This window comes from Suncus etruscus, chromosome 15, assembly GCF_024139225.1.
Source record: "Suncus etruscus isolate mSunEtr1 chromosome 15, mSunEtr1.pri.cur, whole genome shotgun sequence".
NCBI lineage: Eukaryota > Metazoa > Chordata > Mammalia > Eulipotyphla > Soricidae > Suncus > Suncus etruscus.
Genome location: NC_064862.1, coordinates 53,769,907 through 53,796,676, shown reverse-complemented (window position 1 = coordinate 53,796,676; position 26,770 = coordinate 53,769,907). Strand labels below are relative to the sequence as shown.

Below are 26,770 nucleotides of genomic sequence, written 5' to 3'. Positions count from 1 at the left end.
GTCTACACTGCATTTAGGGATTCTTAACTTCACACGAGCAAGACCTTTTTTCCCTCTCCCTTTGGTTTGCTCCAAAAACAGTTTGCAGGCAAATGGTTAGAGAAGGAAGTGCGGCTCGGGGGAGTAGCAGGGTCTTAACCCCACAGGAATGGGTGGTCCCAGCAGTGGTCCTCATGACCTAAGTCAGCTGGCATTAGGAACAGCGGCCTGCCCTGCCCAGCGCTGCAATTCGGGGAGCGAAGGTTTGCACCAGACCATGGGTGGATGGTGGGGTCCCTTCTCAGGGCTGCTCTTTGCCCTGGACACCCAGGGGGGCTACTGGCCGTGATCGTGCCAAGACTGCTAAGGGAGGGAGGAGAGACCCTCTTAGTGATGGTGGGGGCAAGGGAGGGCGCCCGGAGGTGCAGACAGGGAAAGGCCCAGAGTCTTTGGGGCTCCGCGTGGCACTTCCGACCGGGCTCTGCACGTGGCCTCCGCGCTCAGGGCCCCTCGCCTCGCCCCGCCCCGCCGTGTGCCCACCCCTGGCCCGCCCCGCCGCCCCCTCGCCGGCTCCCGCCGAGCTAGGGCGTCCCTGCCTGCAGTCCGCTGGCGCGCTGGCTGGGTGCTGGCGAGGCAGCCGCCGCCTCCCTCGGGCACCCGCAGCCAGCAGCGCTGGCCACTGCACGGCGCGAGCGCGGGGCCCGGCGCGGAGGCTCCCGAAGCTGCACCCCAGCCTCCCTGGAGCCCGGAGCTCGGAGCTCGGCGCCCTCGCTGCCCCCGCGGGCGGCCCGGCCCCATGGCCCGGCTCGGCGCCCTGCTGTGCTGCCTGCTGCTGGCCCTGCGCAGCGAGGGCAGCCCGACCCCAGGTGCGTGCGGAGGGTTGGGGAGACGCGCCCCAAGGCTGCTCCGCGTCCACTCCTTTCTGGCGCAGGGTGCAGTAGGGGAGCCCTGGAAAGATTTGGGAACCCGGAGTGAGTTTCTCTGCCTCTCTCTCTCTCTCTCTCCCTCTCTCTGTCTCCCTCCCTCTCTTTCCCTCTCTCTCTCCCTCCCTCTCTCCCTCCCTCTCTCTCCCTCTCCTCCTCTCTCCCTCTCTTCTCACTCCCTCTTCCTCCCTCCTCTCTCCCTTTCTTCTTTCTCTTCTTCTTCTTCTTCTTCTTCTTCTTCTTCTTCTTCTTCTTCTTCTTCTTCTTCTTCTTCTTCTTCTTCTTCTTCTTCTTCTTCTTCTTCTTCTTCTTCTTCTCCTCCTCCTCCTCCTCCTCCTTCTCCTCCTCCTCCTCCTCCTCCTCCTCCTCCTCCTCCTCCTCCTCCTCCTCCTCCTCTTCTTCTTCTTCTTCTTCTTCTTCTTCTTCTTCTTCTTCTTCTTCTCCTTCTCCTCCTCCTCCTCCTCCTCCTTCTCCTTCACCTCCTCTCCTTTTCCTTCTTCTTCACCTCCTCCTCCTCCTCCTCCTCCTCCTCCTCCTCCTCCTCTTCCTCCTCTCTTTCTCCTTCTCTTCCTCTCCTGCAGATGTTTGGAGCACCGCATGGGACCACTTACACAAGCCCTCTCAGCCCAACTACACATCCCCAACTCGTGCCCCCTCTCCATGGTTCCCCATCTTTTTTCAGCTGAAACATGCTTGTCCAGCGCCATGTTCCTGCCTTCCCAGTGGACCGTGGGGTCCCTCAAACCCCTAGAATCTGCCTTGCTGCAGAGTGGACACAGAGACAGGCCTCCTGTTGAGGACACTGGCCTATGAGCACCAAGCCACAGAGTTTTTATCAGGGGAGGGGAGGGGAGGGGCGGAGAGGCCAGTTGCCGAGCCAGTGGATGCTGAGGTTCACGGTGACCATGTTCTGTTGTTGAATCAAACTGCTCTGGATCCAGGCTTGGGTTCTTGAACGGCCCCAGCCTGGCCCGACTTCTGGAATGCTGAGCGCAGCCAGGCTGCTGGCTTGCAGCCTGGACTAGTGGCCCTGACCTCACGCTGAAACTGGTCCGAGTGGGCCACTCCACCCCCACCAAGCCTCCATGTATTTTGGAAAACCTGTATTTACCTGGCTGGGTGCAGGCTGTGTATAGCCTTGGCAGCTACAGCTGCCTCTTCAAGATTTCTAAGTTTGGGAAAGCAAAGAACCTGACCTCGTTCTCGGCCCCTCCTTTCCCCGGCCCACTCACTCTCCCCTGGGTTTCTAGGTGTGTTTATTTTGCCAGCTGTGTTCTTGGAGCTTGGTTGGGAGGGTGCTACCCCAGCAGGGTGGAATCTTCAGCAGAGGGGGGGTGTGGGTGGTGATAGATCTGGACTTTTGCCCGGGGCTTTCTTAGAATCTAAACCTCCCCTGGGTTAGGAGGCTTTTGGTGTGGGAGTGAGAGATTTGGGGGGGGGGTGTTTGGGGATACACTTGGTGGAACTCAGATCATTCCTGGTGAAGCTCAAAAGATCAGGTAGGTGACAGGATCAAGCTAGATCAGACCAGGATCAGCCTCTGTACGAGGCAAGCATCTTGTTCTTTGCACTTTCTCCAGCCCTTGGGGCCTTTTCCTTTCCCTTTTTTTTCTCTCTTCTTTGGGGGTGGGCACACCCAATGATGCTCAGGGGTTATTTCTGGCTCTGTGCTTAGGAATTACTCATGGCACTTCTCGGGAGACAATCTGGGATGCTAGGGTTGAACCTGGGTCAGCCTTGTGCAAGGCAAACACCCTCCCTGCTATGCTATCCTTCCAGCCCTTCTTTCTTTCTGCTTTGGTTTTTGGTCCACACCTAGCAGTGCTCAGGGTTTAATTCTGGATCTGAGCTTAAGGATCACTCCTATCAGGGTATGGGGGACCACATGGGGGTGGCACAGATTAAACCATGTCTTGCTGAGCACAAAGCAAGCGCTTTACTTGCTGTCTAATCTCTTCAGCCCCTAAAGATTCTGATTGGCATAATTCTGCTCAACTGAACAGGAGCTCCCTTTGGCCCACCAGTATTTGAACACTGCCCAGTGCAGAGAGTGAGAGACTCAGGAAACTAAGGATGCAAAGTCCCTGACTGAAGTTCGGGCTTCATCCAAGTGGTTCCCTGTTAGAGAGTCCCCTGGCACCTCACGGATGCCTCACATGTCCTCATATGGCTCCAGCCTAACCTGAAACCCCTCTTGTTCACATCTACAGAGCCACGACTCTCCACACAGCACCATCATGACTATGGCATGACAGTTCCCTGTAGAACCGACTTCAGAGGTCGCTTCCTCTCCCATGTGGTATCCCAGCCAGTCACAGGCTCTGCTGGGTCTGGAAGGGCGGATGAACCCTCAGCATCATCAATACACGCAGGTCATCGCCGTGCAGTGCGCAGCGCCCTCCGGCCCAGCCATAGGGGTCGCTACTCTCTGTACTTCAACGTGACTGTTTTTGGGGAGCAGCTACACTTGCATCTGAGACCCAACCGGCGTCTGGTGGTGCCGGGAGCCTCGGTGGAGTGGCAGGAGAATTTCCAGAAGCTGTTCCAGCAGCCTCTGCGGCAGGAATGTGTCTATACCGGCGGGATCACCGGCATGCCCGGGGCGGCTGTTGCCATTAGCAACTGTGACGGATTGGTAAGGAAGACTCATCATACTGTGTCCTCCTTGTGCCCCCAGCCTCTGTCAGCTAGGCTGATCCAGCTTCCACCTAGTTCTTCTGTGTCTGAGATTCCTGCATGCAGGGGCACAGTTGGGCTAAGTTGGGGCCTGCCCTGTCCCTCGGGCATCCAGCTCCTGCTCTGCCAGTGGTGGTAGGTGGCTGGTCCCATGGCACCTACTCTTTGCTGTGCCCCTTACTAGCCAGTTAGGCAAGGGGAGCACAGCTCCTGGAAGGCCAGGAGATGAGGCTTGGGAAGTGGGAGTAGAGTCCTCTACTCTCCGCCCTGTGAAACAGGGTGTAGTCATTGGAACGTGTTGATTTGCCACTCAGTCTACCCTGTGACAACTTGGTGTTTGGGGACCCTTCCTTTGGATGCTGCTGTACTGAGGTGAGATAACTCAGTCCCTGGGCAAAGGTGTACATGCAACCACTTATTCTTTCAACTCCATGTCTGAGGCTGGTCTGCTCTCTCCCTGAGGCTCCATGAGTGCTCCTCTCAGCACCAGCCCTCACAGGGGAGATGCATCTATCAGTTAGTTTCATGTCACAAACTAGGGGTCACAGGTGGCCTGCCTGCCATCCTCCCTTCTTGTTCCTCCCTCCTCCCATTCTCTCTTCTACCCTCTGTTCCTTCCTTTCTCCCCTCCCTCCCTTCCTTCCTCCCTCTTCTCTCCCTTCCTTCCTTTCTCCCTCCCTTCCTTCCTGCCTTTCTTCCTTCTTCCCTTCTCTCCCTCCCTTTCCTCCCTCCCTCCTTCCTTCCTTCCTTCCTTCCTTCCTTCCTCCCTCCCTCCCTTTCCTCCCTCCTTCCTTCCTTCCTCCCTTCCTCCGTTTCCTCCCTCCCTCCCTCCCTCCCTCCCTCCTTCCTTCCTTCCTTCCTTCCTTCCTTCCTTCCTTCCTTCCTTCCTTCCTTCCTTCCTTCCTCCCTTCCTCCCTTCCTTCCTCCTTCCTTCCTTCCTTCCTTCCTTCCTTCCTTCCTTCCTTCCTTCCTTCCTTCCTTCCTTCCTTCCTTCCTTCCTCCCTCCCTTCCTTCCTCCCTTCCTTCCTTCCTTCCTTCCTTCCTGCCTCCCTTCCTCCCTCCCTCCCTTCTTCCCTCCCTCCCTTCTTCCCTCTTTCCCTCCCTCCCTCCCTCCCTCCCTCCCTCCCTTCATTCCTCCCTCCCTCCCTGTGCTCAGGTCTTTTTTTCCTCCATGCTCTGGGTTCTTGTATTAGTGCTTCCCCAGGGACCATGCAGTGCCAAGCCTTCTGCATGAGAGATGAGCACTCAGCCTTTTGAGCCACACCTTAGCCCTGACTTCCCCTCGTTCTCAGCAAGTGCAAACTTTACTCCTCCTCCTCTCCATCCCCCCTTATATTAAGAGCCTGTTGGCAGCCCTAGGGCCTCTATTGCAGTATCCAACATGAGCTGATGGACCCAGGATAAATGAGCTTACTTGACCTCTGCCCCTTGCTGTAAGATGGGAAGGACAACTGGTTGGGAAAGGTCCTGGGATGAGAAAAATGGGGTCTGCACTTCAATGGGGCAGGGCATGTCTGTTCTTCATCCTGATGGACCTTCTCGCTTCAGATCTAAGTACCTTCATCCAGCTGGGGTCCCTCACTTTACTAGCATCTCCTTGCCCCCAGATCTTTAGAGGATTTTGTTTTATTTTTGGACCATACCTGGCAATATTAAGCTCTGAACTCAGAAATCATTATAGGAGTACTCAGGGGACCATATGGGATGCTGGGGATTAAACCCAGGTTGGCTGCATACAAGAGAAGCACCTTATCTGCTGTTCTATCACTCTGGCACTATAGAATTTTTGTTTATTTGATTTTTGGGCCACACTCAGTGGTGCTCAGGGGCTACTCGAGGCTCTGTTCTCAGAAATTACTCCTGGAGGGCGATGCAACAAAGGAACGAACAGTGGGTAGCTGGGGCTCAGGGTGAGGTAGGGTGGGGTGGGGAGGCTACAGGGTGTGGAGGCAGGCCTAGCAGAATTGAACACTGAACCAAGCCGAACTGCATGGAGCTGCACCTGCCAAGGATAATGGTTCTCCCCCACCATTCTGTCACTTGTATAAGAGCCACAGCATTTTCTCTTCTGCCTAAATGCCTGCCAAGCCAGCCCAAGCCTCTCTCTTGCCTTACAAAAGTTCCAACGACTGCATAAGATGTTTGTGGGGGACGTGGACCTGTCTTCTGACCAGGACCCAGAATCAGCAAGAAGGAAGATAAGAAAGGGGTGCTTGTGGATTTCATAAACGCATGTCTAGCCTTCTCAGTGGAAGACAACGATGATGACAGGGATGAAGAAGTCGTCAGGGTGGAGCTGCCACCTGAGTGCTCAAGCCCAGCCATTTTCTCTTGTCTGCCCACCTCCCTGGAGTGTCCGGCAGAGGCCAATGAGTCCTGCTTCCTACCTCTGGAGCAGACCTGCTTCATCATGCCACCCTATGTTTCACAGCATGGGGCCATTGCCCTGAAGATCAAGACCAGCTCCCCTGGAGTGCCTCCTCACTGACCATCCAGAATGTCTGAGTACGCCATGCTGGGCTTCTGCCCATTCCTTGGCGAGGTGGGTTGCGGTCCTGGGAGCTCCAGGACCCGAAAAACTCACAGAGGTGGAAGCCATGGATACAGAGAGCTGGCACTTTCACTGCTACATCACAGCTCTTTATCCTGTTCCTCTGATTTTTTTCTGGGACTTCCCAAGAGCTTCTGCCCTTCCCAGTGGACCAGAGAATACTGCAAGAGACTGAGCCACAATTACCTTCGTCGTCAAAATCTCACCGGGGAGTGCCGCTTGAGGCATGCGGGGCCTAGTATCTGAGCTGTGCACCGGTCCTGCCCGAGACAATACTATTACTGAGCTTCCGGCTCCTGCTCTTGCACACTTGTGATGGTGCATGTCAGGGGCAGGATGGACAGTGAAGATTGCCTTCCCACAGCCATTACAGAGAGGACCGCATTAGACTCAACTCCCGATATGATTTTGGGTACCAGAGCCACATGCTGTGCATCACATAATGCCTTTGCTATTATTGACATGACTTTTTTTTTTTTTTTTTTTTGTAAATTTTTTCCAGACTCTTATGGGAAACATGGATACAATGACAGCATTTGGTGTGCTATTTTGGGAGGGTCTTTAAGTCTATTTAGGGGTACTCAAGTTAGTGTTTTTAATTAATTATTTTGATTTTTGGGTCAGACCCAGTGGTGCTTAGGGATTACTCCTGGCTCTGTACTCAGAAATCGCCCCTGGCAGGCTCCTGGGACCATATGGGATGATGGGAACTACTCCTGAGTTCGCTGCATGCAAGGCAAACACCCTATCAATGTGCTATCTCTTCGGTCCCTGTGTTTTTCTTTTTTAAGACATTATTATTATTATTATTATTTTTGGTTTTTGGGCCATACCCGGTAACGCTCAGGGGTTACTCCTGGCTATGCGCTCAGAAGTCGCTCCTGGCTCTAGGGACCATATAGGATGCCAGGGGATCGAACCATGGTCCGTTCTAGGCTAGCACTGGCAAGGCAGACACTTTACCTCTAGTGCCACCATGCCCACCCCATTAAGACATTTCTTCTTAGGGCTGAAGAAATGAGCATCTTTCTACTTCAGTTTCTCCGGGATCATTGAATCAGGCTTGTGAAGAAGCAAAGTTATATTCTTAGAATGAGACACATGCTATTTTTTTTAGACCAAATACTTGATTCTATCTTCCATAAATGATATTTTACACACTAATGCTGGTATTAGCAGATGAACAATGGCCATGGGTTATGACAGTAATAATGGCTCACCTTGCTTTGGAAGGACAACTTGATGTGTATCACAGATGCTTTGGTTCGGTTTCCAGATGAGCCATGTGGTTAGGTTCTTTGGGGGTTCAGGTATCTGAAGTTTGTGGGGACAGTTTGTGCAATAACTCACCAGACAGAACTGGCCTGTGGAGGGTCACAGGAGTGGGGACTGGCTGGGGTCCTTGGATACAGAGAAATGTAAGTCCTTTCTTACTTGCTACTGTCTGTCCCAATGAGGCTATAGAAGGAAACACCAGATCTCCTTTCTTAGTCTGGTAGTGGGGAGTGGCCAGCTGGTACTCTCTAGCTCTGCTTCTTTGTCGACATCTCGCCACCAGCACTACAAAGGTTTGTGCTAGTGAGGCTGGACACAGGGCACTGGGTGCTGGCAGCAAGGCACAGGCAGGAAAACTGCACAGTGGCCCCAAGAACTACTCCTGCCACTCGCTGTTCACATAGCCACAGTGAGGAGGCCTCCCGAGCCATCCACACACCCACCTCTGTCCCCCAATCTAGTTTCCTCTGCTGTTCAGTGAAATGTACTTCTAGTCCTCAGCACCTGGTCCCCAAAAGCATTGCCCCAATTCTCTCTACTGCCTGCAGTGTCCACAAGGGGACTGGGGTGTGTGTGGAGTTGGAGTCAGGCCTGACAGTATTGAACCCTAGAAAGGGCCCCAAACCAGGGCCTGGAGAGGCCCATCGTCTCCCCTCCACTCCCTATTTATTTTTTGTGACTTGTTCTTTGTTTTTTCTTTCCTTAGTAGCCAAGTCTGTAGCAGTAGCCAAGTCTGTAGTCAGATTGGCTATACCTGAAAAGCAGCCCCTCAGCAGTGGCCGTCCTCAAACCAGATCCCTGCATGGTTTGGATCTACCTGAACATGGGTTTTGGGGAGTCACTTCTGAGAAACCTAGGCTTCCTGCCCAGCTGATTACGCCTGGGAACCTGTCCTGATACCAGGCAGAGAGACCTCTCGGCTGCTAGTCTGCCTGCCTGTCCCTGGTGGTTCTGAGCAGCCACTGGCTAGAGCTTTGCTGTGGCCACAACTTATGTTTGAAACTCCCAAGTGACTTAAGCAGCTGGAGTAGATGGAGAGAGAGAACAGTGTAAACCATAACAGGGCTGGATTGTCTGGAGGAGAAGAGCCCTGGGACCGGCCAGGGGCTCCAGTGATGGAACTCCTCTGCTTCTTGACCGGTTTCCCTGGACGTGCTTGGCATCACGGGTGGAGAGTGGCCTGTGGCTGGGAAGCCCCCTAACTGTTGAGTTCGCCCAGAGCCATCTGGCAATGACCCTGAAACCAGCCAGCTAATAAGGCTCAGGTCCAGGGAGGACCTGAGGACCTGTGGGGAGGGTGTCGGAGAATGAAGCTCACTGGATTTGGGGCAGGCACTGCTCAGTCAGCATTCTGGTTCATGCTGTGTGACCTTGACAAGTTTGCACTGTCTCTGGGCTCTGCTCTCCTGCGCTCAGAGAGGCACATACCCATGGCTGATCTGTGTAGTATTTACAAAAACTGGGGTCAGGCTACAGAGGCTGTGCTGGGTCGGGCTTTCAGAAACCAGTACTTTGGGAGACCTGAGGGGCCAAGAGCATCTAGGAAGCCTCCTTGGAGAAGGTGGCATGGGCCCAAGACAGAAACTATAAACATGACAGAAAGGAGTGGTCCTCTGACCAATAAAAACAGTCTGGTGACTTATAGTTTTCTGGGGGGGGGGGGAGCAGAAAATAAGGATTAGGGGGCTGTCCTGGTTGTAATGTGATCCCTTGGGGCGTAGCTGTCAGCCCTAGGGGTCCTTGACTCTGAATGTACCTGGAGAAGTATCAGACCTATTGGTCAGAACCTCTGTGAGAGCCCCTGGCCCATTTCTATAGATGGCCCATCCCTCACCAATGCCCCAGAGATCTCAAAATTTAGGTGACCTAGAGCAGGGAGGTCTGGCTCAGTCTAGAGCTGAATGAACTAATGGCTGGGGACTGTTACTCTGAGAGGGACAAGGAGGCCTGGAGGGTGGGTATCAGCTCTTGGGGATCCTAGGGGTATAGGAAGGGGTCCCTAGCTTCTCTGTGTACTGTATGCTCCATGCAGGCTGGATGAAGGCTGGACCTGCCCCGGCGGATTCAGGCCTAGCTGTGCTCCGTGTGCTAATTTGCTTTTTGTGTCCAGTGAGTCCAGAGCTGAACAGCAGCATGTAGAAACTTGGTCCCACATGGAGACATCTGTAGAAAGGACTCTCTTCTTCCTGTGCTTTTGGGCCACACTAGTGGTGTGGGTACTTGAACCCAGGGCCCCTACGTGCAAAACTTTGCCCATGAATTCTTCAACTTGTCTCTCAGACCCAGAGCACATTAAGAAGATCAGTTAGAGTGGGTATCACACTGCCTTGCATGAACCCAACCCAGACTTGGTCCTCGGCACCCCATATGGTGCCCTGAGCACTGCTAGAAGTAATCCCTGAACACAGAGCCAGGAGTACTACCGGATGTAGCACTCTAATTGCCCTGACTACAGGCAGGGCAATTGCCTTGACCTCTGTACTATCTTTCCAGCCCCTTACCCCAAGAGCGCATTCTGAGTAGATCTTGTCCCACAGTAATGGGAGTGGGCAGTGGAGGTAAGGGGGCCAGCGTATGTTTCCATTGTTCAAAGCAGGCTTACTCACAGCTGCTCTCTGAGCCTCAATACTGTGGCTGACAGAGGGGTTGGGTGAGAGAAGCAACAGAGGGTGGTGGTTAGGGCCTGGATTTCTTCAATGGGGTGACAGAACCTTCTAAAGCTGTGGTAGTGGTCTCTGTGTCTCCATGTGCTTATCCAAAAACCACTCAGTCCTCCGCATCAGATGGTGAAGGGCATGGCGCATGAATAATGTTTCAGTAAAACTGGGGCTGAGAGATAGCAATGAAGGTAAGACATTTGCCTTGAATGCAGAAGGTCAGTGGTTTGAATCCCAGCATCCTATATGGTCCCCTGAGCCTGCCAGGAGCGATTTCTGAGCATAGAGCCAGGAGGAACCCCTGAGCGCTGCCAGGTGTGACCCAAAAAACCAAAAACCAAACAAACAAACAAACAAACAAAAAAAATTTCAGTAAAACTGTTAGCCAAAGTGCTTGGTCCCCATTAGGAGAGGGTAGTGCAGGGCAGCAGGAAACAGGGCATCTCTTCCCTCTGCTGAAGTGAGCTGTATGACGGGGTGAGTTTCTCAACTCTCTGTTCTATTTCCTCATGTGTAGGGAGGGCAGGAGAGCAACCGTTCACAGGACCAAATGGGATAATATAAAAGAGGGAGGATGTGTGCAGGAGTGCTCGGAGGGGAGGCCTGCTAGCTCCAGGCTGGCCCAGAGACCTGCCCTGCCTTGGATCTGAAGCTGCAGCACTCCAACCTTGCATATGCAGGGTCTCTGGGGAGGGGGAGCTGGTCCCACACTCAGGTTGGCAGCCAGCACCTGCTGGCATCGTGGGCCACTTCCTATCTCCCAGTGCTGGAGCCAGCTGTCCTGCCCAGGACCTGAACCAGGCAGCCAGGCAGCTCCCAGCCTGAGCTTGATGGGCCGCAATAGTGACAGAGGCAGGGGATGAGGAGGTCTCTGAGCACAACTCCTCCGCATTTGGTGGGGATGCGGGGTGGGGGTGGTACTGTTGGCTTGGCAGGGTATGCCCTGGACTCCAGCTGTGCTTCAGGATGGGGGTTACAGCAGAAGTGGTTTTAAGGCTCAAGGCGCTGGAGTGAGGGGCATGAGGGAAGAACATCCAGCAAATTTGAGTTTTGTTTTGTTTTGTTTTGTTTTGTGGCTTTTGGTCCAAAACCCAGGAGTGCTCAGGGGTTACTCCTTGCTCTGTGCTGAGAAATCAACGCCTGTAGGCTCGGAGGACCATATGAGATGCCGAGGGTCAAACCTGGGTTGGCTATATACAAGGCCAAATGCCCTCTTTGTTGTGTCATTGCCCCCGAAAAGGGAATTTTGCTGCCAATAATGACCTTTCACCAGGGCCATTTTGTGGTGTGGCAACTCACAGAGGTCAGGACCTTGGTCCGGAAGTCTCAGGAGTCACCCTGGATAACTTCCTCCAGCCTGTGGAAACCTGTGCAGGGGGCCGATAACACTGATGTGGGGGGGCGGGCATGAAGTAAGGGTTGCTTCAGTAGAGGACCAGCCTGGCAGTTCACTGCTCCATATCCCGGGGAGCTTCTCCTCCCCCTTGCTTCTGAGACCCAGCCTTCAGTCTTCCCTTGGCCAGGGCTCAGCAGTGTGCCTGCTGCATCAGGTTTGAATTATGTGGGATCCTGGCGTCTCGGGCTTCTGCCCCGACCATCCTGACTCATGCTTGCGTGGATCACAGCGTGTGTGTGTGTGTGTGTGTGTGTGTGTGTGTGTGTGTGTGTGTGTTCTTGCTGCCCTGACCCTGTCATTGGCCTGTGCAGAATACTGTAGTAAGCTTCAGATTACTGCAGTTATCTGCAAGTCTGCAAGGCTGCAGTTAGCTTCACAGCTGCCTGCTGCATGGCTGCAGAGACCAAGGCTGCAAAGCTCACAGGCAGGGGCCCATGAGGCCCGGCTCCCTGGTAGGGTGGGGTGCAAAGTGTAGCCTCCCTGCTCGAGGGAGGGAGAGAGGAGGAAAGAAGTAGAAAATAAATATCTTTTTATTCCCAGACGCTTGTAGTCTGAAGTCTGCTGCTACCCCCCAGGGATTTCTGAGAGGTAGATATTCACACCGCAGAAGTATGTGTGTTGGGGGGAGTCTGTAAGATCTGGGTTTGAGAGAGAGAGAGGAGGGAGAGAAAGGAGATAGGGAGAGGGAGAGGGGAGAGAAGAGAGAGGAGCGAGGAGAAAGAGAGAAGAGAAAGTGAGGGAGAGGAAGAGTGAGAAAGGAAAAAGATGGAGAGGAGAGAGAGCAGGTAGCATCTGCTGATGTTTTGTCTCTGGCCTCCTTTGGACTAGCAGGCACTGCTCTGGTCTCTACTCTGGTCCCCCCCAAAAACTTCCAGACCTTTTCTTTTTATATTCCGAGGGCAAATGCCTATTGCAGGGATGTGGACCTGTCCACATGTCCAGCGTCCAATTGCCATTAGAAGGGGCTGTCATCACCTCTTAAAGGTACATTGGCTAGTTAATTCCCTTAAATACATTAACAGAACTGCACATGTGTCACCTTGGGGGGCCGTGTGTGTGGTCCTGTGTATGGCCCCTATGTGCAGCTGTCTCCCCAGCACATCTCCTCAGCCCCATTCCTCTTCGTTGCTCATTCGAACTTCACTATCTTTGCTGCTGGTGTCTCTGACGTGGCCAAGGACATTTGCTTGTTTGTGGTAAACCAAAAGGGGTGTTAGCAAGTGAGTGGTGGGAAGAGGCTGGGAATCACAAGGCAGAGCCAATAGTTTGCTCCAAATTGGCAGTAGGATTGGGGGTCCAATTCTGGATCTCATGCCTGCAGGCAGGTGCCTGACATTTAGCCACATTCCAGGGGTCTGTGTTTGCCTTTTCTTTTTTTTTTTCCTTTTCTCTTTGGTCTTTGGGCTACCCCTCTCATTGCGTAGGGATTACTTCTAGCTCTGTGTCACAAGGGTCACTCCTATTGTAGCTCAGGGGACCATTTGTAATGCTGGTGATTGAAATGGAGTCGGCTGCATACAAGACAGATGTTGTACTCTCACTCTCTTTTTCTCTCTCTTTCTCTCTGGCTCCATGTCTGCTTTTTTGGGGGGAGGGTTTGGGTTTTGGGACTGCATATCGGCAGTGTTCAGGGGTTATTCTGGCTCTGTGCTCAGGAAATTACTCCTGCAGGCGTTGGGGAACTATATAGGATACAGGGGATTGAACCCAGGTTGGCCATGTGCAAAGCAAATGCTCTGTCTGCTGTGCTATCACTCTGGCCCCCTCCTTTTCCTCTTTTTTTGATGGCTGAAGAACATCAAAATCCACAGTGGGAAAAATGAATAATCATCATGAAGACAGACCATGTTTGGTTCATCCATGTATCTGTGAGATGGGCCCAATGTTCATGTGGCATTTATGTGGTGCTTATAAGGCACTGATGCACCATTGTATGGATGTGAGTTTGGTTTATCTTGGGTCTGTAGTACAAATGCCTGGGTCATTTCTTTTACATATCCTGGACCTGAGCTAGATTGTTAACTAAGGAAATTATATTGTTTTACTCTCCCACTGTCAATGCTCATGAGTTCTACTTTCTCCAAAGCCTTGTATAGTTGTTTTCCCCCTTGGTTTTGGGCTCATACCCAATGATGCTCAAGGGTTAGTCCTGGCTCTATGCTCCTGGCAGTGCTTGGTAACTATATAGAGTGCCAGGGATTGAACCCAGGTCATTCACATTCAAGGTGAGCACCCCTCCCTCATCTACTATGGCTCTTGCCCCAGTTTTTGGATACTTTGATCATCTGATTATTTTTATTTCATTATACTAGTGCGTGTGAAGTTTGCTTCATGCTTCTGACTTGCATTGCCCTCCTGGAAACATCTCCTGTGCTTCCTGGACAGTTGCTTTTTTTCCCCCCCGCAGAGAAGCGGTCACTTGGATCCTTTTCTCCTGTGGGGTTGCACTATTTGTCATTGGATTCGAGAGGCATCTGACTTCTTCTTCTTCTTCTTCTTCTTTTTTTTTTTTTTTTTTTGGTTTTTGGGTCACACCCGGCAGTGTTCAGGGGTTACTTCTGGCTCTATGCTCAGAAATCTCTCCTGGCAGGTTCAGGGGACCATATGGGATGCAGGGATTTGAACCACCAACCTTCTGCATGCAAGGCATGCTATCTCTCCAGCCCTGCATTTGACTTCTTGACTCACTCTAGATAAGCACACCTTACCAGGAGGGCAGAGGTTCCCTCCCTCCTCTCACCTCCCTGGCCTGGAGACAGACAGAGGGGATCAGACCACCAGGAAGAGTACTGGTAGGAGTAGGGGTCAGGGATGGCTCTGGCTCCTTCTCATATGCACTGCATCAAGACTAAGGCTGGAGGGAGTTGCAGTCGTGTGGTCCGAGCTGGAGGAGAAAGGCCTCACCCTCCATCCATCTCACCATCATCCACCTCCATCCAGCACTGCATAATTAATCTGTTTTACTACAGTGGTGGTGGTGGGTACATAAGGAAACCTGGAGTGATCAGGGTGCATCCGGCATGCATAGGGCCTTGGGCTCTATGAGGAGAAAAGGGGAGTCTGAGAGGCATTTCTGCTCAAAGAACCAAGGTGTTGAGACTGATGTTGGCAGAGACACAATAGAGGGGTCATGCTGGCAAGGTCTCGCTGAGGCTGACAATGACCAGGTCTGCACACTAGGGTCTTTTCACTGGAAGAAAGTGACCTCAGCACTGGGGACCAGGGAGCATGACTAGAGGTAGTGCAGAATGGCACCCCAAAATGAGCAGAATGATGCCAGCTGGGAGGCGCCTCTGGGGATGCATTTATGCTTCTTTGCCCAATCTCTGTGCTTCACCTCATGCTCTGTTTGCTGGTCACTTTAGTTTCCTCCAGCGAAATGATTCCCCTCTGAGCTTGCTAGAGGCCCAGAGCCTGAGACAGTAGAGCTGGCAGCAGTGCCCAGTAATGGAATTTGCAGAAGGACTTTGGTTCCAGATTCTCGTTGGGAGGTGGCGGCAGTTAGTTCTGTTTCTTTTTGGGGAGGCTGATTCCACACGGGCCCAGCTGGCAAAGGAGAGGGCATTGAGGCATGGGTACCCCCAGTAGATCTGCTGTCTTGAAATGGACATTTGGTAGAGGGTGCAAATGTGGGGTCAGTTGTGAGGGTTGAGGTGGGTCTCGTTTCCCCAGAGGGTCTGCAATGGTCTGGTCTGCTTAGAACTAAGCTCAGGGGTCCCTGCTAGACACAGTTTGGCCTTTGGCCAATGTCTCTGCTCCTAGCTCAGCCCAACTGGAAAATTATTCATGCCCACATCCCAAATCTGTGCCAGTCTTGTGAGGCCAGGCCTGCTGAGTTTTGGCAATCTCGGATTCCTATAATATGCTTCCCAATTTACTTGCAAGAGTGTGTGTAGAATAAATCCTGTGGCTGTATGCACAAAGGTATGGGATGATCTGGCCACAGTTTTCTGTGGAAATGGACTGGCTTTGTGGTGGTCAGGGCTGGGCACATGGCATGTACCTCCTAGTTGTCCTGGACTCCCGTTCTATCTTTGGGATACCCTGGTGGGATGTTGAATTGGACAGCCTCATAGGACTGGCCCTAGTTTTGGATGAAGATGTCAGAGATGAGTCACTTTTGCAATAAATCCCCAGAGTTGGTCTGAGCCATTTGGAACATTCAAACCTGTGTTTCAGCCAGCCATAGATGTCCCAGGAAAAGTCAGACATGGGCATGCTGAGGGCTAGGAGATGGGACAGTCCTTAGCATCCAGCCTTGCAAGGATTGCACACATGGGCCTTGAGCTCTGTTGAATGTGTTCTGAGAGGTCCCAGAAAGTCCCAGGGTGGTTGCAGAGACCCCAAACACTTCTGGGGTAGGCCTGTTGGTTGTGGTGCCATGAACTGAGCAGCATTTTGAATCCACCACAAGGCCTGAGTGAGATATGCTGGGAAGAGTCCCATAGCCCCGAGGACTTCTCAGAGACCCCTTTTATGCCCCCTAAAAAGAATCAGTGTCTTAATCCATTTGAGGCTGCCAGACCCTCAGTTGGAAGTCCTTTGGAGAAACCCATGAGTTCTGAATCATTCCTGGCCACACTGGGCTTAAACTCCTATTAGTTGTGATTTTATTGCATGAAGGACTTTTTGAGTGTCTCTTCTCTATTTACCTTTCGTCTCTAAACTGAGGAGCAGATATGACTGACGTTTACTTTCCAGCATCTTCTCCTCCCCACCCCTCTTTTAGGACTTCTTGAATAGAAGTCGTCTTTGCTTTGAACGCTGTAAAATTAGCCACTGCTTTTCAGAAATATAAGCATCCCCAGAGTGAAAGACAGGGCATGAATGGGTTCAGAGCAGGGAGCCAGGCTGTCTGCCCAGGTGATGCTGGCTTCCTGGCAGGGCAAAGCTGGCAGGACAGGACAGGAAAACTGAGGGCTATGGGGTGGACCTGATCCATGACTGGCACCTATTCTCTCCCTGCAAGAAAGTAACCAGGCAAGGATGAACCCCCCCCCCCTCTGTCTCCAACCAGTCTGGACCTGGTGGATGAAAAGGACAAGGATAAGTGCTGGAAGCTTCTGCCTCAGGTCCCTGGCTGGAATCCAGTGACAAAGAGGCTTGAGCCTTATTTTCTAGATGCTCATACCTGGATGTTTGCAGGCTAAGAAGGAGGGATGGAAGTCTCAATATTCTTTTGTTGTAGGGCCATATCCAGCAGTGCTCAGGGCTTACTCCTGGCTCTGCTTAGAGGTTACTCCAGGTAATACTCAGTGTTTATTACTGGCTCTAAGCTCAGGGATCACTTGCTTGGGGGACCATTTGGGATGCTGGGGATTGAACTCGGGCCAGCTAGATACATTCCCTTGTGCTGTCATTCTGGCCCTTGAGGGTGATGTTTTCCATGAACACATTGGCCCTTCTGTAGATGATTGACTGAGTCCTGGGAAATGGGCCCCTGGGAAGTCCTGGCTGCGCCCAGGTGAACCTGCACTGGTCCTAGGATGAAAGCCTCTTGCTTTCCCAGTGTGTGCATGTGACCTCTAGTGTGTGCTTGTTCATATACCCTACATCTTCATGCATGTGTATGGGGTGCACCTGGGATGTGTGTACATTTGTTGGGGTATGTGTACCTGGGTATATGTGTGCACGTGTGTGTCAGCATGTCACATTCTCAGATATGTGTACCTGTGTGTGCATATATGAATACCCAGTGTGTGTAAGCCTGTGTGTACACATATGTGCTGTGAGGACCCTCCTACATGTAAGTATGCAGACACAGATGTGCCCCATTGTAAATCCTGCATTCATGCCTCTGCTCTCTCCCCTTCGCTCCTGTCTCTGCATCTGGGTCAGGCGGGCCTCATCCGCACAGAAACTACCAACTACTTCATTGAGCCCCTGAACCGGGGGCAGCAGGCCTTGGAGACCGGCGGGAGGACACACGTGGTGTACCGGGGGATCACGGGTGCGCTCAACTGGCCAGAGCCCCATGCAGACCTGCACAACGAAGGTAGGTGGTAAGCCAGGCACCTGGCCACACTCGGGGCTTGTGGGCAACCCTAGGGACTCATCTTTTTTTTTGTTTTGTTTTATTTTTTTGGCCACACCCGTTTGATGCTCAGGGGTTACTCCTGGCTAAGTGCTCAGAAATCGCCCTTCTCTGTAAGAGGGGCCCACTTAGACCGTCCCTATGCAGAGAGCCCCAGAGTGTCTCAGAACTGGGGCAGAGACCAGAGGAGCTAAAAAAGACTCCTAATCTATGGGTGGGCCCTTTGGCTGCTTGTCACTGGGGTACCCTGCAGCCTGCACTTTTAAGTCTTCTGCTGTTGCTGCTTTTTATTTATTTTATTTTATTTTAATTTTTTTTTTGGTTTTGTTTTGTTTTTGGGTCACACCCGGCAGCACTCAGGGGTTACTCCTGGCTCTATGATCAGAAATCGCTCCTGGTAGGCTTAGGGAACCTTATGGGATGCCAGAATTTAACCACCATCCTTCTGCATGCAAGACAAATGCCCTACCTCTATGCCATCTCTCTGGCCCCTACTTTTTATTTTTTATTTTTTTAGGGGCCACACCCGTTTGATGCTCTGGGGTTACTTCTGGCTAAGTGCTCAGAAATTGCTCCTGGCTTGGGGGGACCATATGGGACGCCGGGGGATCGAACCACGGTCCTTCCTTGGCAAGCGCTTGCAAGGCAGGCACCTTACCTCTAGCGCCACCTCACCGGCCCCTGCTTTTTATTTTTTATTTTTATTTATTTATTTTTTAATTTTTATTTTGATCATAGTGGCTTACATATCTTTCACATTAGTATTTTAGGTACATATTAACATTGAATCAGGGGAATACCCACCACCAAATTTGTCCTCCCCCCTTCCTTGTTCCCTTTCTGCAACCCATATCCCCCACAATCACCCCTGCTTTTTATTTTTTAAGTGAAAATAAAAATCTCATTCCTTAGGGGCCAAGGTGATAGCACAGTGGGGAGGCCACAGTTGCCTTGCTGTGGCTGATCTGGGTTTGCTCTCTGGCATCCCATATGGTTCCCCAAGCCTGCCAGGAGTAATTTTTGAGCAGAGCCAGGAGTAACCCCTGAGAGTTTCCCAAAAACCAAAAAAATCACAGTGGGTAGGGCATTTGCCTTGCATGCTGCCAACCCAGGTTCGATCCCCAGCATCCCATATGATCCCTTGAGCCTGTCAGGAGTGACTTCCAAGCAAAGAGTCAGGAGTGACTCCTGAGCCCAGCCAAATGTGGCCCCAAAGCCAAAACCAACCAAGCAAGCAAACAAATCAAAACCTCATCCCTTAAACCATTTAAAGTTTACAATTCAGTCATTCCCCCACCCCCACTGTATCTGCAATATTGCACAACTATCGCTTTCTAATTCCAGATTCCTATATCTCCCATTTAAAAAAAAATCCATCTATTGGTCTGAGAGACAGTCTAAGGCTTAAGGCATTTGCCTTGTACATGGACCACACTGGTTCCATCCCCACTACCATACATGGTGCCCTCTGCAGCCTTGGCAAGATGACCCTGAGCTCCTCTGGGTGTGGCTCAACCTCTCTTTTCCCAATCCACTAATTCTCAATTGCTCCCATTTTCCTGCTTTCTACCCTATTGGCAGCTCTGACCTTCTCTCTCAGGTGATTCTCCTTTCTGGACGTTTCATATATGAGCCCAGATGAATGCCCATTTTGGGTGGGCAGCTTTGCTCACTTGGCCTGTGGTATGGCCCATTCAAGCTGACATCTGTGTCTTACTGTGTTCCACATGGCCATATGTGTAGCTGATGGCGGGTTGGTGGACATTGGGCTGTCTCTACCCCTTCGAATTCTGAACCTTGGCCACAATCTTCCCTGAAAATCACTTATATGGATGACCTATGATTGCTTAAAGCATTAATGGTCTGTGAGGACAGTCTTGATTCAGATACCTGCAGAGCTTCTGGGAGCCTCAGTTTGACCATCTGTAGAATAGGGGTGTTAAACTGCTAGAGTACTGAAGGAGTGTCTTGGTGCAGGGGAGGAAAATTTGTGGGTCGTGAAGACCCAGCTGCTCCCTTTGGGGAAATAAAATTTCACTGCAGCACAGCTGTCCTGAATCATGCATGTATTTGTTGCCTGGTGTTATTTTTGTATTTCTGCAGCTGGATTAGATGTGCTGAGCCCATGATTCACAAAACCCAAACTAGTTTCTTTCTGCTCCTTTTCTGAAAAAGTCTGACACCACACAGAAGGCATAATTTGAGTAAATAAATGCCTCTTACATAACCATTCTGCTTTCTTGGTCAGAATCTCAGAGCCATGACAGTGAATTTTGGGGTTGTGCCAGTGATGGGGAGGGACTTACGGCTCTCCTGAACCCTACATATGTCACCTACAGGTTTGCCAGGCAAGAATCCTATCTGCTATATTATTGCTCAGCCCCTTTCCCCTTTTTTATGTTAATTTTTGGGCTACATCCAGCAGTACAGGGCTTACTTCTAGTTTTGCACTCAGGAATCATTTCTGGCAGGCTCAGGGGACTCTGAATGCCGGGGACCCTGGTGGGCAGAATGCAAGGCAAACACCATCTTGGCTGTTCTATAGTTTTGGCTCCCTGTTTTCTTTTATTAACCAGTGGGCACTCCTACCACCTTTGATGCTTCCAGGAGGTTTGTGGATCCAGAAGTGAAGGATATTTTTCATCCCTAGGGACATTGGTCCATGTCATGTCTGTGTGGTGTCCTGGAGAGTGGGGGCTTGGCACTGGGGGAAACAGAACTAGATTTCTCACTTCTCCACTATTCACTGTCTGTCATCTGAGTCCTATCTTGGGCCTGGTGCTAGCCAGTGTCAAGAAATCACCTGGAGGGGAAAGAATTGAATCTTCCACTGCCTTGGCAGAGCTATGCTTAGGATGGGTCCGGTAGCCTGGTGGGTAGCGCCACCTGTGGATCTGACCACTGTATCTTTCTGTTCTGTTTCCAGCCTTTGGCTTGGGTGATCTCCCCAACTTGCTGGACCTGGTGGGAGATCAGCTGGGCGATGTGGAACGGAAGCGGCGGCACGCCAGGCCAGGCGGCTACAGCATTGAGGTGCTGTTGGCGGTAGATGACTCGGTGGTCCGCTTCCATGGCAGGGAGCACGTGCAGAACTACGTCCTCACCCTCATGAACATCGTGAGTGCCCTGAGGTCTGGACTGGGGGGGTGCTGGGGGTGGGGTAGGGCACGGTGGGAATAATTTCTCTTGGGGTGTTTCTGTTTGGGGAGCAACAACTTGCCCCTGAATTATAGGTGGACAGTGTGTACTGTATGTGTGCTGTGAAATGTATCAGCTGGCATTTGCTCAGACTGATCTTAGCTGGACACCTCTTGCTGAAGTGCCTGAAAGGTGTTGTGACTATTCCCTGGCAAAGCTGAAGTCTGGATTGAGGGTCTACGTGCTTGGGCACATTCAAGGGCTGCTCTGGGTGTCCGTGAGATAATTTAACATCCTCAGAGATTGTCTCTGAGACTCTTCACAGGGAGAAAATGCTCAACCTCAAGTTGAGAAATTTTGTTTGTTTTGGAACTACACCCAACAGTGTATGGGCTTTCTCAGTGTTCAGGGATCACTCCTGGCAGGCTCAGGAGATGGAACCTAGACTGGCTGCACACAAGACAAGCTGCCTTCTCTGCTGTTCTATGCGTCTGGCCAGAGGGTGACGGGCAGATTTTGACTTATGAGACAGAGAACTTGTGCCTGGTCCAAAGCCAGGCAAGGGCATCTACTCAGCAGTTACTGCTAGTTCCTCTGTGGAGACACAGGCCTTCTCAGAAGGCTACTTTGAACAGGCAAGTCAGACATGTAGGACTTTTTTTTGTTTTGTTTTGTTTTGTTTTGTTTTTGGGCCACACCCGGCGTTGCTCAGGGGTTACTCCTGGCTGTCTGCTCAGAAATAGCTCCTGGCAGGCACGGGGGACCATATGGGACACCGGGATTCGAACCAGCCACCTTTGGTCCTGGATTGGCTGCTTGCAAGCAAACACCGCTTTGCTATCTCTCCGGGCCCACATGTAGGGTTTTTATCACAGAAAAACGAAAATCCAGCCATCAAAGTGAAATAAATGTCTCAATTTTGAATGTTCCAATGAGAAACCACCGTGAATGCCAAATCAGTCGTTTCCACATGCCCTACTTGGCTTGTAGGTCCTAGGTGGGCACAGCTGAGCTGTAAGGGCAGAGCCAAGGGAGAGCTGAAAGGAAAAACAGAGGAATGTTTTAGACTTGAGCTCACAGCCAGCCAAACATGAATGCCAATGCTAAGGCACAGGAGGAAGAGAGTGTCTAGGCTTGTTGTGAGGTCACCAAGCAAGGAAACAGCCAGCCAACTCCAATCCTCTTTCTTGCAGATCTTGGAGGGATTTTTCAGAGGTAGGGAGGATCAGCATGGGAGTAGGTATTGCCTATGAGATAATTTCATGTCCAATGAGTGATAAATGATAGAAGCAAATCTTTAAGGGCTGCCAATATTTTCTACCTGTCTCTTTATTTCTCAGTTTCTCCCTGGCAATAGATCTTTCTCAGTGTGATCTTTCTCAGTCACACTTTGGGGAAGATGGAGAATGGACTAAGTGTAATGGAAACCAATCTACAGTGGCTTTAGTATTGGTTATGGCCTGATCTGGGGGAGGGGATACAGGTTACTCTAGAGTTGGGTCCTCACCATGGAGGGGTAGTATTTTGGGCTCAGGTGCAGTTCTGCTTGCTGGGTGTTATGGAATCATGGAGTGAGCCAACCAAGGCCACATCAGCTAGATACCACTGGGCAGGCTTTTACTGCAAAGTCTGCAGTGACCCAAGTAATGACTCAACATAAATACTCATAAGGATAGTGAATGACTTGGTGGGGGTGAGAGTATGAGTGGTAGAACATTGGCCTAGCATGGTGCATATCCACCCTGAGTTTGAGCCCCAGTGCCACATGGTCCCCTAGGCACCATGTCTGTCAACTGCAACCCTGCTAACTCCTGAGTACTGCCAAGCCCGTGGTGGGTTAAATTCTCCTGAAAGTGACACCAGGCTTCTAAGTCCTGCCAGGTATGTAACCTAGAGAAAAAGGACAGTTATTGGAAACATTCAAGAGATGAGAAGGAAATATTTATATACAGTACATCCTGGAATTTTGGGGGAGGGCATACCCAGCAGCACTCAGGGGTTACTCCTGGCTCTGTATTCAGAAATTACTTTAGAAATGGTAAGCTTGAGGGACCATATGGGATTCTGGGGATTGAACCTGAGTTATCTGTGTGCAAGGCAAATAAGTGTTCTAGCTGCTGCTGTGCTCCAGCCCCAAGTCCTGACAATTTTAAGTGGGGTCTCTTTTGAAGGTCCAAGATTCCAGCCCTTTTTGATTTCCCACTGACCTTCAAGTTTGGGTCCTTTGACTTTTCCATTTGCTGTTGAATCCCACCTCTCCGTACTCAGGCTTTACTCCTTGCTCTGTGTTCCAGGATCACTCCTGGCAGTGCTTAGGGCACCATAGAGAGTGCTGGGGGAATCAAGTCAAGATTGGCTATTTCAAGGCAAGTGCCTCACCCTTTACTATCTATCGGACCCTCACCTGACTTTAAGGAAGATTGGTCGATTCATTTCTTCAAAGATGACTGTTGGGGACTGAGGCTGAGATGGGAGGTTAAAAGTCCATTGGTTCTTGTGGGGAGCAGCATGGCGGTGCAGCTACTCACAATGCTGCATAGAGAGTAATGACAGTGAATTAGCTGAGACAAGTGGGATTATGCTGTCTGGCTCTCCCTTTTCCTGTATTTTTTGTTTGTTTGTTTTTGGGTCAGACCCAGCAACGCTCAAGGGTTACTCCTGGCTCTATGCTCAGAAATTGCTCCTAGCACGCTTGGGGGACTATATGGGATGCTGGGATTTGAACCACTGTCCTTCTGCATGCCTTACCTCTATGCTGTCTCTCTGGTCCCATCCTCTTCCTCTCTCTCTCTCCTTTCTCCTCTCTTTAAACCATCCTTATCTGTTTTTACTACACACAGTTTGAAAATGATGTAATGAACTAGGATTCTGTAGAATGATAAAAAAAAAAACTAGTTCAAGCTAATTTAAGAACAGGGTCATTTAATGGCTCTTGAACCAAACTATGAGAGAGACAGGATGCAGCTGGTGGTAACTGTAAATAGTCCTAGAAGCTTATGCAGGCCTTGTTTTGTTTTTAGGTTCTCTTTATTTAGAATTCCCCATGATAGTCTAATTATTTGGTTTACTGGCTCTTAGTAACATGAAGTGACTCCTATTCTCATCACTCCATGGCCAGAGACAAAAAGAATTTCCCTCTTGTTTCCAGCAAATATTCCTAGGCCAGGACTCTGATTGGTCTGTCTTTGGGTCACATGACTAGCCTTTGGCCCAATAATTGTATGTCAGAGAAGGCAATAGAGTTTCTGAAAGGAAGAAAATGGACACTTTATGGCTGTTGGAGAAATTGTTCTAACCGGGTCAAACATCCAATTTGCAGATACTATAATATTTAACATTTGATGTCCTGCTTTTGTTGATAATTGTATCTGTTGGGGTGTGTTGTGAAGATTTGATGTGTGTAAAGCATTTAGCACATACCTGGCACATCAGAGGGTGTGTTCTGTTGTTCTTACTGTGTTTTGGCTGATTCTCTGGAGCTGAGTCTCTTGAATTCTTAGACAAAATTAAGGTAAAACTAGCCTTCTAGGGTGGAAGCAATAGTTCCATTGGTACTCCACTTACTTTTTACATGGCTCACCCAATTTAGTTATCCAGTGTCCCATATGGTTCCTTTAGAGTAATTCCTGAGTATTCCAAGAGTAATTCCTGAATGCAGAGCTAGGAGCAGCCCCTGAAAAATCTCTGGTTATGCCCCCCAAGACCCAAACACCACCAATACCTAGCTTTCCAGTAGGGAATTAATGTTACTCACACACAGCCTGGTTTTCAAGTGATACCCATCTGAGATATAGCTAATATAGTCATGCAGTGTTGCTTCAATTACATATCAAAAAAATGACAAACAAAATGAAACTTTGATTTCATGGAGTGAAATCAGCTCTAGTTATAGGATCCCAGAGGAAGGCTGGGTTGCTAAAAAAATCATCTTCCCTTCGCACCCTTTGTTTGGATGATAATTCTTATGCAGAGACTGCATTGGTCTGTGAGAGAAAAAGAGGAAACTGACCTCCCTCCAGTGAGCCACCCGGGCTCTAGAAGTTTCTGGCTTGGCTGAAGATCACACAGACATACTCAGCCCAGAGTGGGAGAGCCTGGGTGGGGGACATCCCAGGTTGGAACCAGCAGGTGGAGAGAGCAGTTTGGGGTCAGCGAGAAAGGTGTGGAGACCTTGGGGAGCCCCACCCCACATCTGAGCCATATTGGAAAATACTCCAAGGGAAGCTGGGCCCTATTGGTTGACCCAGAGTCCCTCCGTTTTGCTGAAAGATAATTTTCAGATAAAGGTGAAGTCATGCCTTCTGTTAGCTAAAATAAAATCTGCCCAGAAGAAAGGAAAAAGGCTATTTTTCAGAGCTGAAGTTGAGGAAACCTTGGGGAAGAAGCCTCTGATGAGTTCTGGTGAGTTGGTGAATTCTGATGAGGTTTGGTGAGTTCTGGTGAGTTTGTATGAATTTCTATGAGTTCTGGTGATTTTTAATGCATTCGGGTGATCTCTCACAAGCTATTTCCCCACCCTGTCAAAAGGTAGGTTCCAGTATATATGCTGTTGAGACAGGTAGAGGGAAATATATACATGGATGATTCTCAGGGATAGGCATATGGTCACTCCTCACATCCTGGCTTAATGAAAAAATGCCCATGTTGAAATCCAAGATGGCTATCATGAGACACAACCCTCTGTGTGAAAGAGCCGATTAAGACAACCTGGTTTAAGGAGCTATTTAGGCTTTGGTAATGCTATGGTCAGCAGTCACTAGAGTAGTAAGGGACAGGGATGGGAAAGCAACTGGGCCGGGCTGGGCATTCCCTAAATTCCCACATAGCAGGACTCTCAGCCTCATGGCTGACCCAGGCCGCTATAAATCCACTACATCAGTGCCCAGGGTTATACTCTTTTTTTTTTTTTTTTTTTTGGTTTTTGGCCCACACCCGGTGACGCTCAGGGGTTACTCCTGGCTATGCACTCAGAAATTGCCCCTGGCTTGGGGGGACCATATGGGACACCGGGGGATCGAACCGTGGTCCATCCTACACTAGCACTTGCAAAGGCAGACACCTTACCTCTAGCGCCACCTTCCCGGCCCGGGGGGTTATACTCTTGACAATAAAAAAAGGACACTTGGCAGTGTTTGGAGGATCATATGGGAAGCCATGGGTTGAACCTGGGTCATTCATGTGCAAGGAAAACACCTTCACTTTGTGCTATTGTTCTGGCCCCCTTTTTTGACCTCCTGGGGACAACCTACAAGAACAAAAAAACAGCTGAGAGCCATTTTGGTCTTTGTGTGTCCTGTGTGTGCCTGAGCTAGTGCTTAGTACTAGGAACCTGGGCTTATATATCCAACAAAGCTGGTGAAAGGGGGAACAGGCTTCTATGGAAGGACAATGAAGTTTCTTTAGGAAAGGCAATGGGCTTCTAGGAAAATAAACTAAAGATAAGAAGTTGATGCTAATATTTGTTTATGCTGGAACACATATTCTTTCTTTGCTTTAAAAAATAAACTCCATAACCCATTTCTCAGGAAAAGATTGATTTCCCAGACTTGTTGCTCTTTCAGAAAAGGGAAACTCCAGGCATGCTTCTTCCTGCATCTGCTGAATCTCAATATCACAAGTGTAAAATAAACTAGTATAAATCAATGTGTGGTTCTGACTGGTTCCCGCACTGACAGGGACCTTCAAAACAGCCTCAGAAAATGTGTGTGTGTGTGTGTGTGTGTGTGTGTGTGTGTGTGTGTGTGTGAATGTGTGCGTGTGTGCATGAATACTCAAACCATAAGAAACCCATAGGCATACTTGTGCCTTTGGAAAGACTCACTAGAGCTCATGGCTAGCCTGGGCCATTCCTACAGATGAACTGCACTGGTTCTCCTATAGAGGACGCTTCAACCACATCATCTCCCATAGAGAGAGCTGCGCCTAGATCTCCCATAGAGGGCACTTGCACTGGAGTCTTCCATGAGGGTGCTACACCTGGATCTCCCATAGGGGGCGCTGCACTTGACTCTAGAGGGCACTGCACTGGGTCTCCCATAGAGGGCGCTGCTCTGACTATCCCATGGAGGCAGCTGTTGGACTCATCTGGATTGAAACTTTGCTCTCAAGCCTACATCGTTTCTTCTTGGTGGCTCCTCAGGG

The 26,770-nt window shown here is 50.5% G+C and overlaps 1 protein-coding gene across 1 annotated transcript in view; it reads left to right on the top strand.

Moving 5' to 3' along the window:
* The first annotated feature begins 256 nt into the window (after positions 1-256).
* The window catches only part of ADAMTS14 (ADAM metallopeptidase with thrombospondin type 1 motif 14), a 50,187-nt gene continuing 23,673 nt past the window's right edge, over positions 257-26,770 (top strand). The window contains exons 1-5 of the mRNA XM_049788106.1: positions 257-324; positions 484-845; positions 3,113-3,537; positions 17,296-17,452; positions 20,418-20,608. Of these exons, the coding sequence (XP_049644063.1) occupies positions 257-324; positions 484-845; positions 3,113-3,537; positions 17,296-17,452; positions 20,418-20,608 (1,203 nt within the window). The remainder of the gene's footprint in view (positions 325-483; positions 846-3,112; positions 3,538-17,295; positions 17,453-20,417; positions 20,609-26,770) is intronic.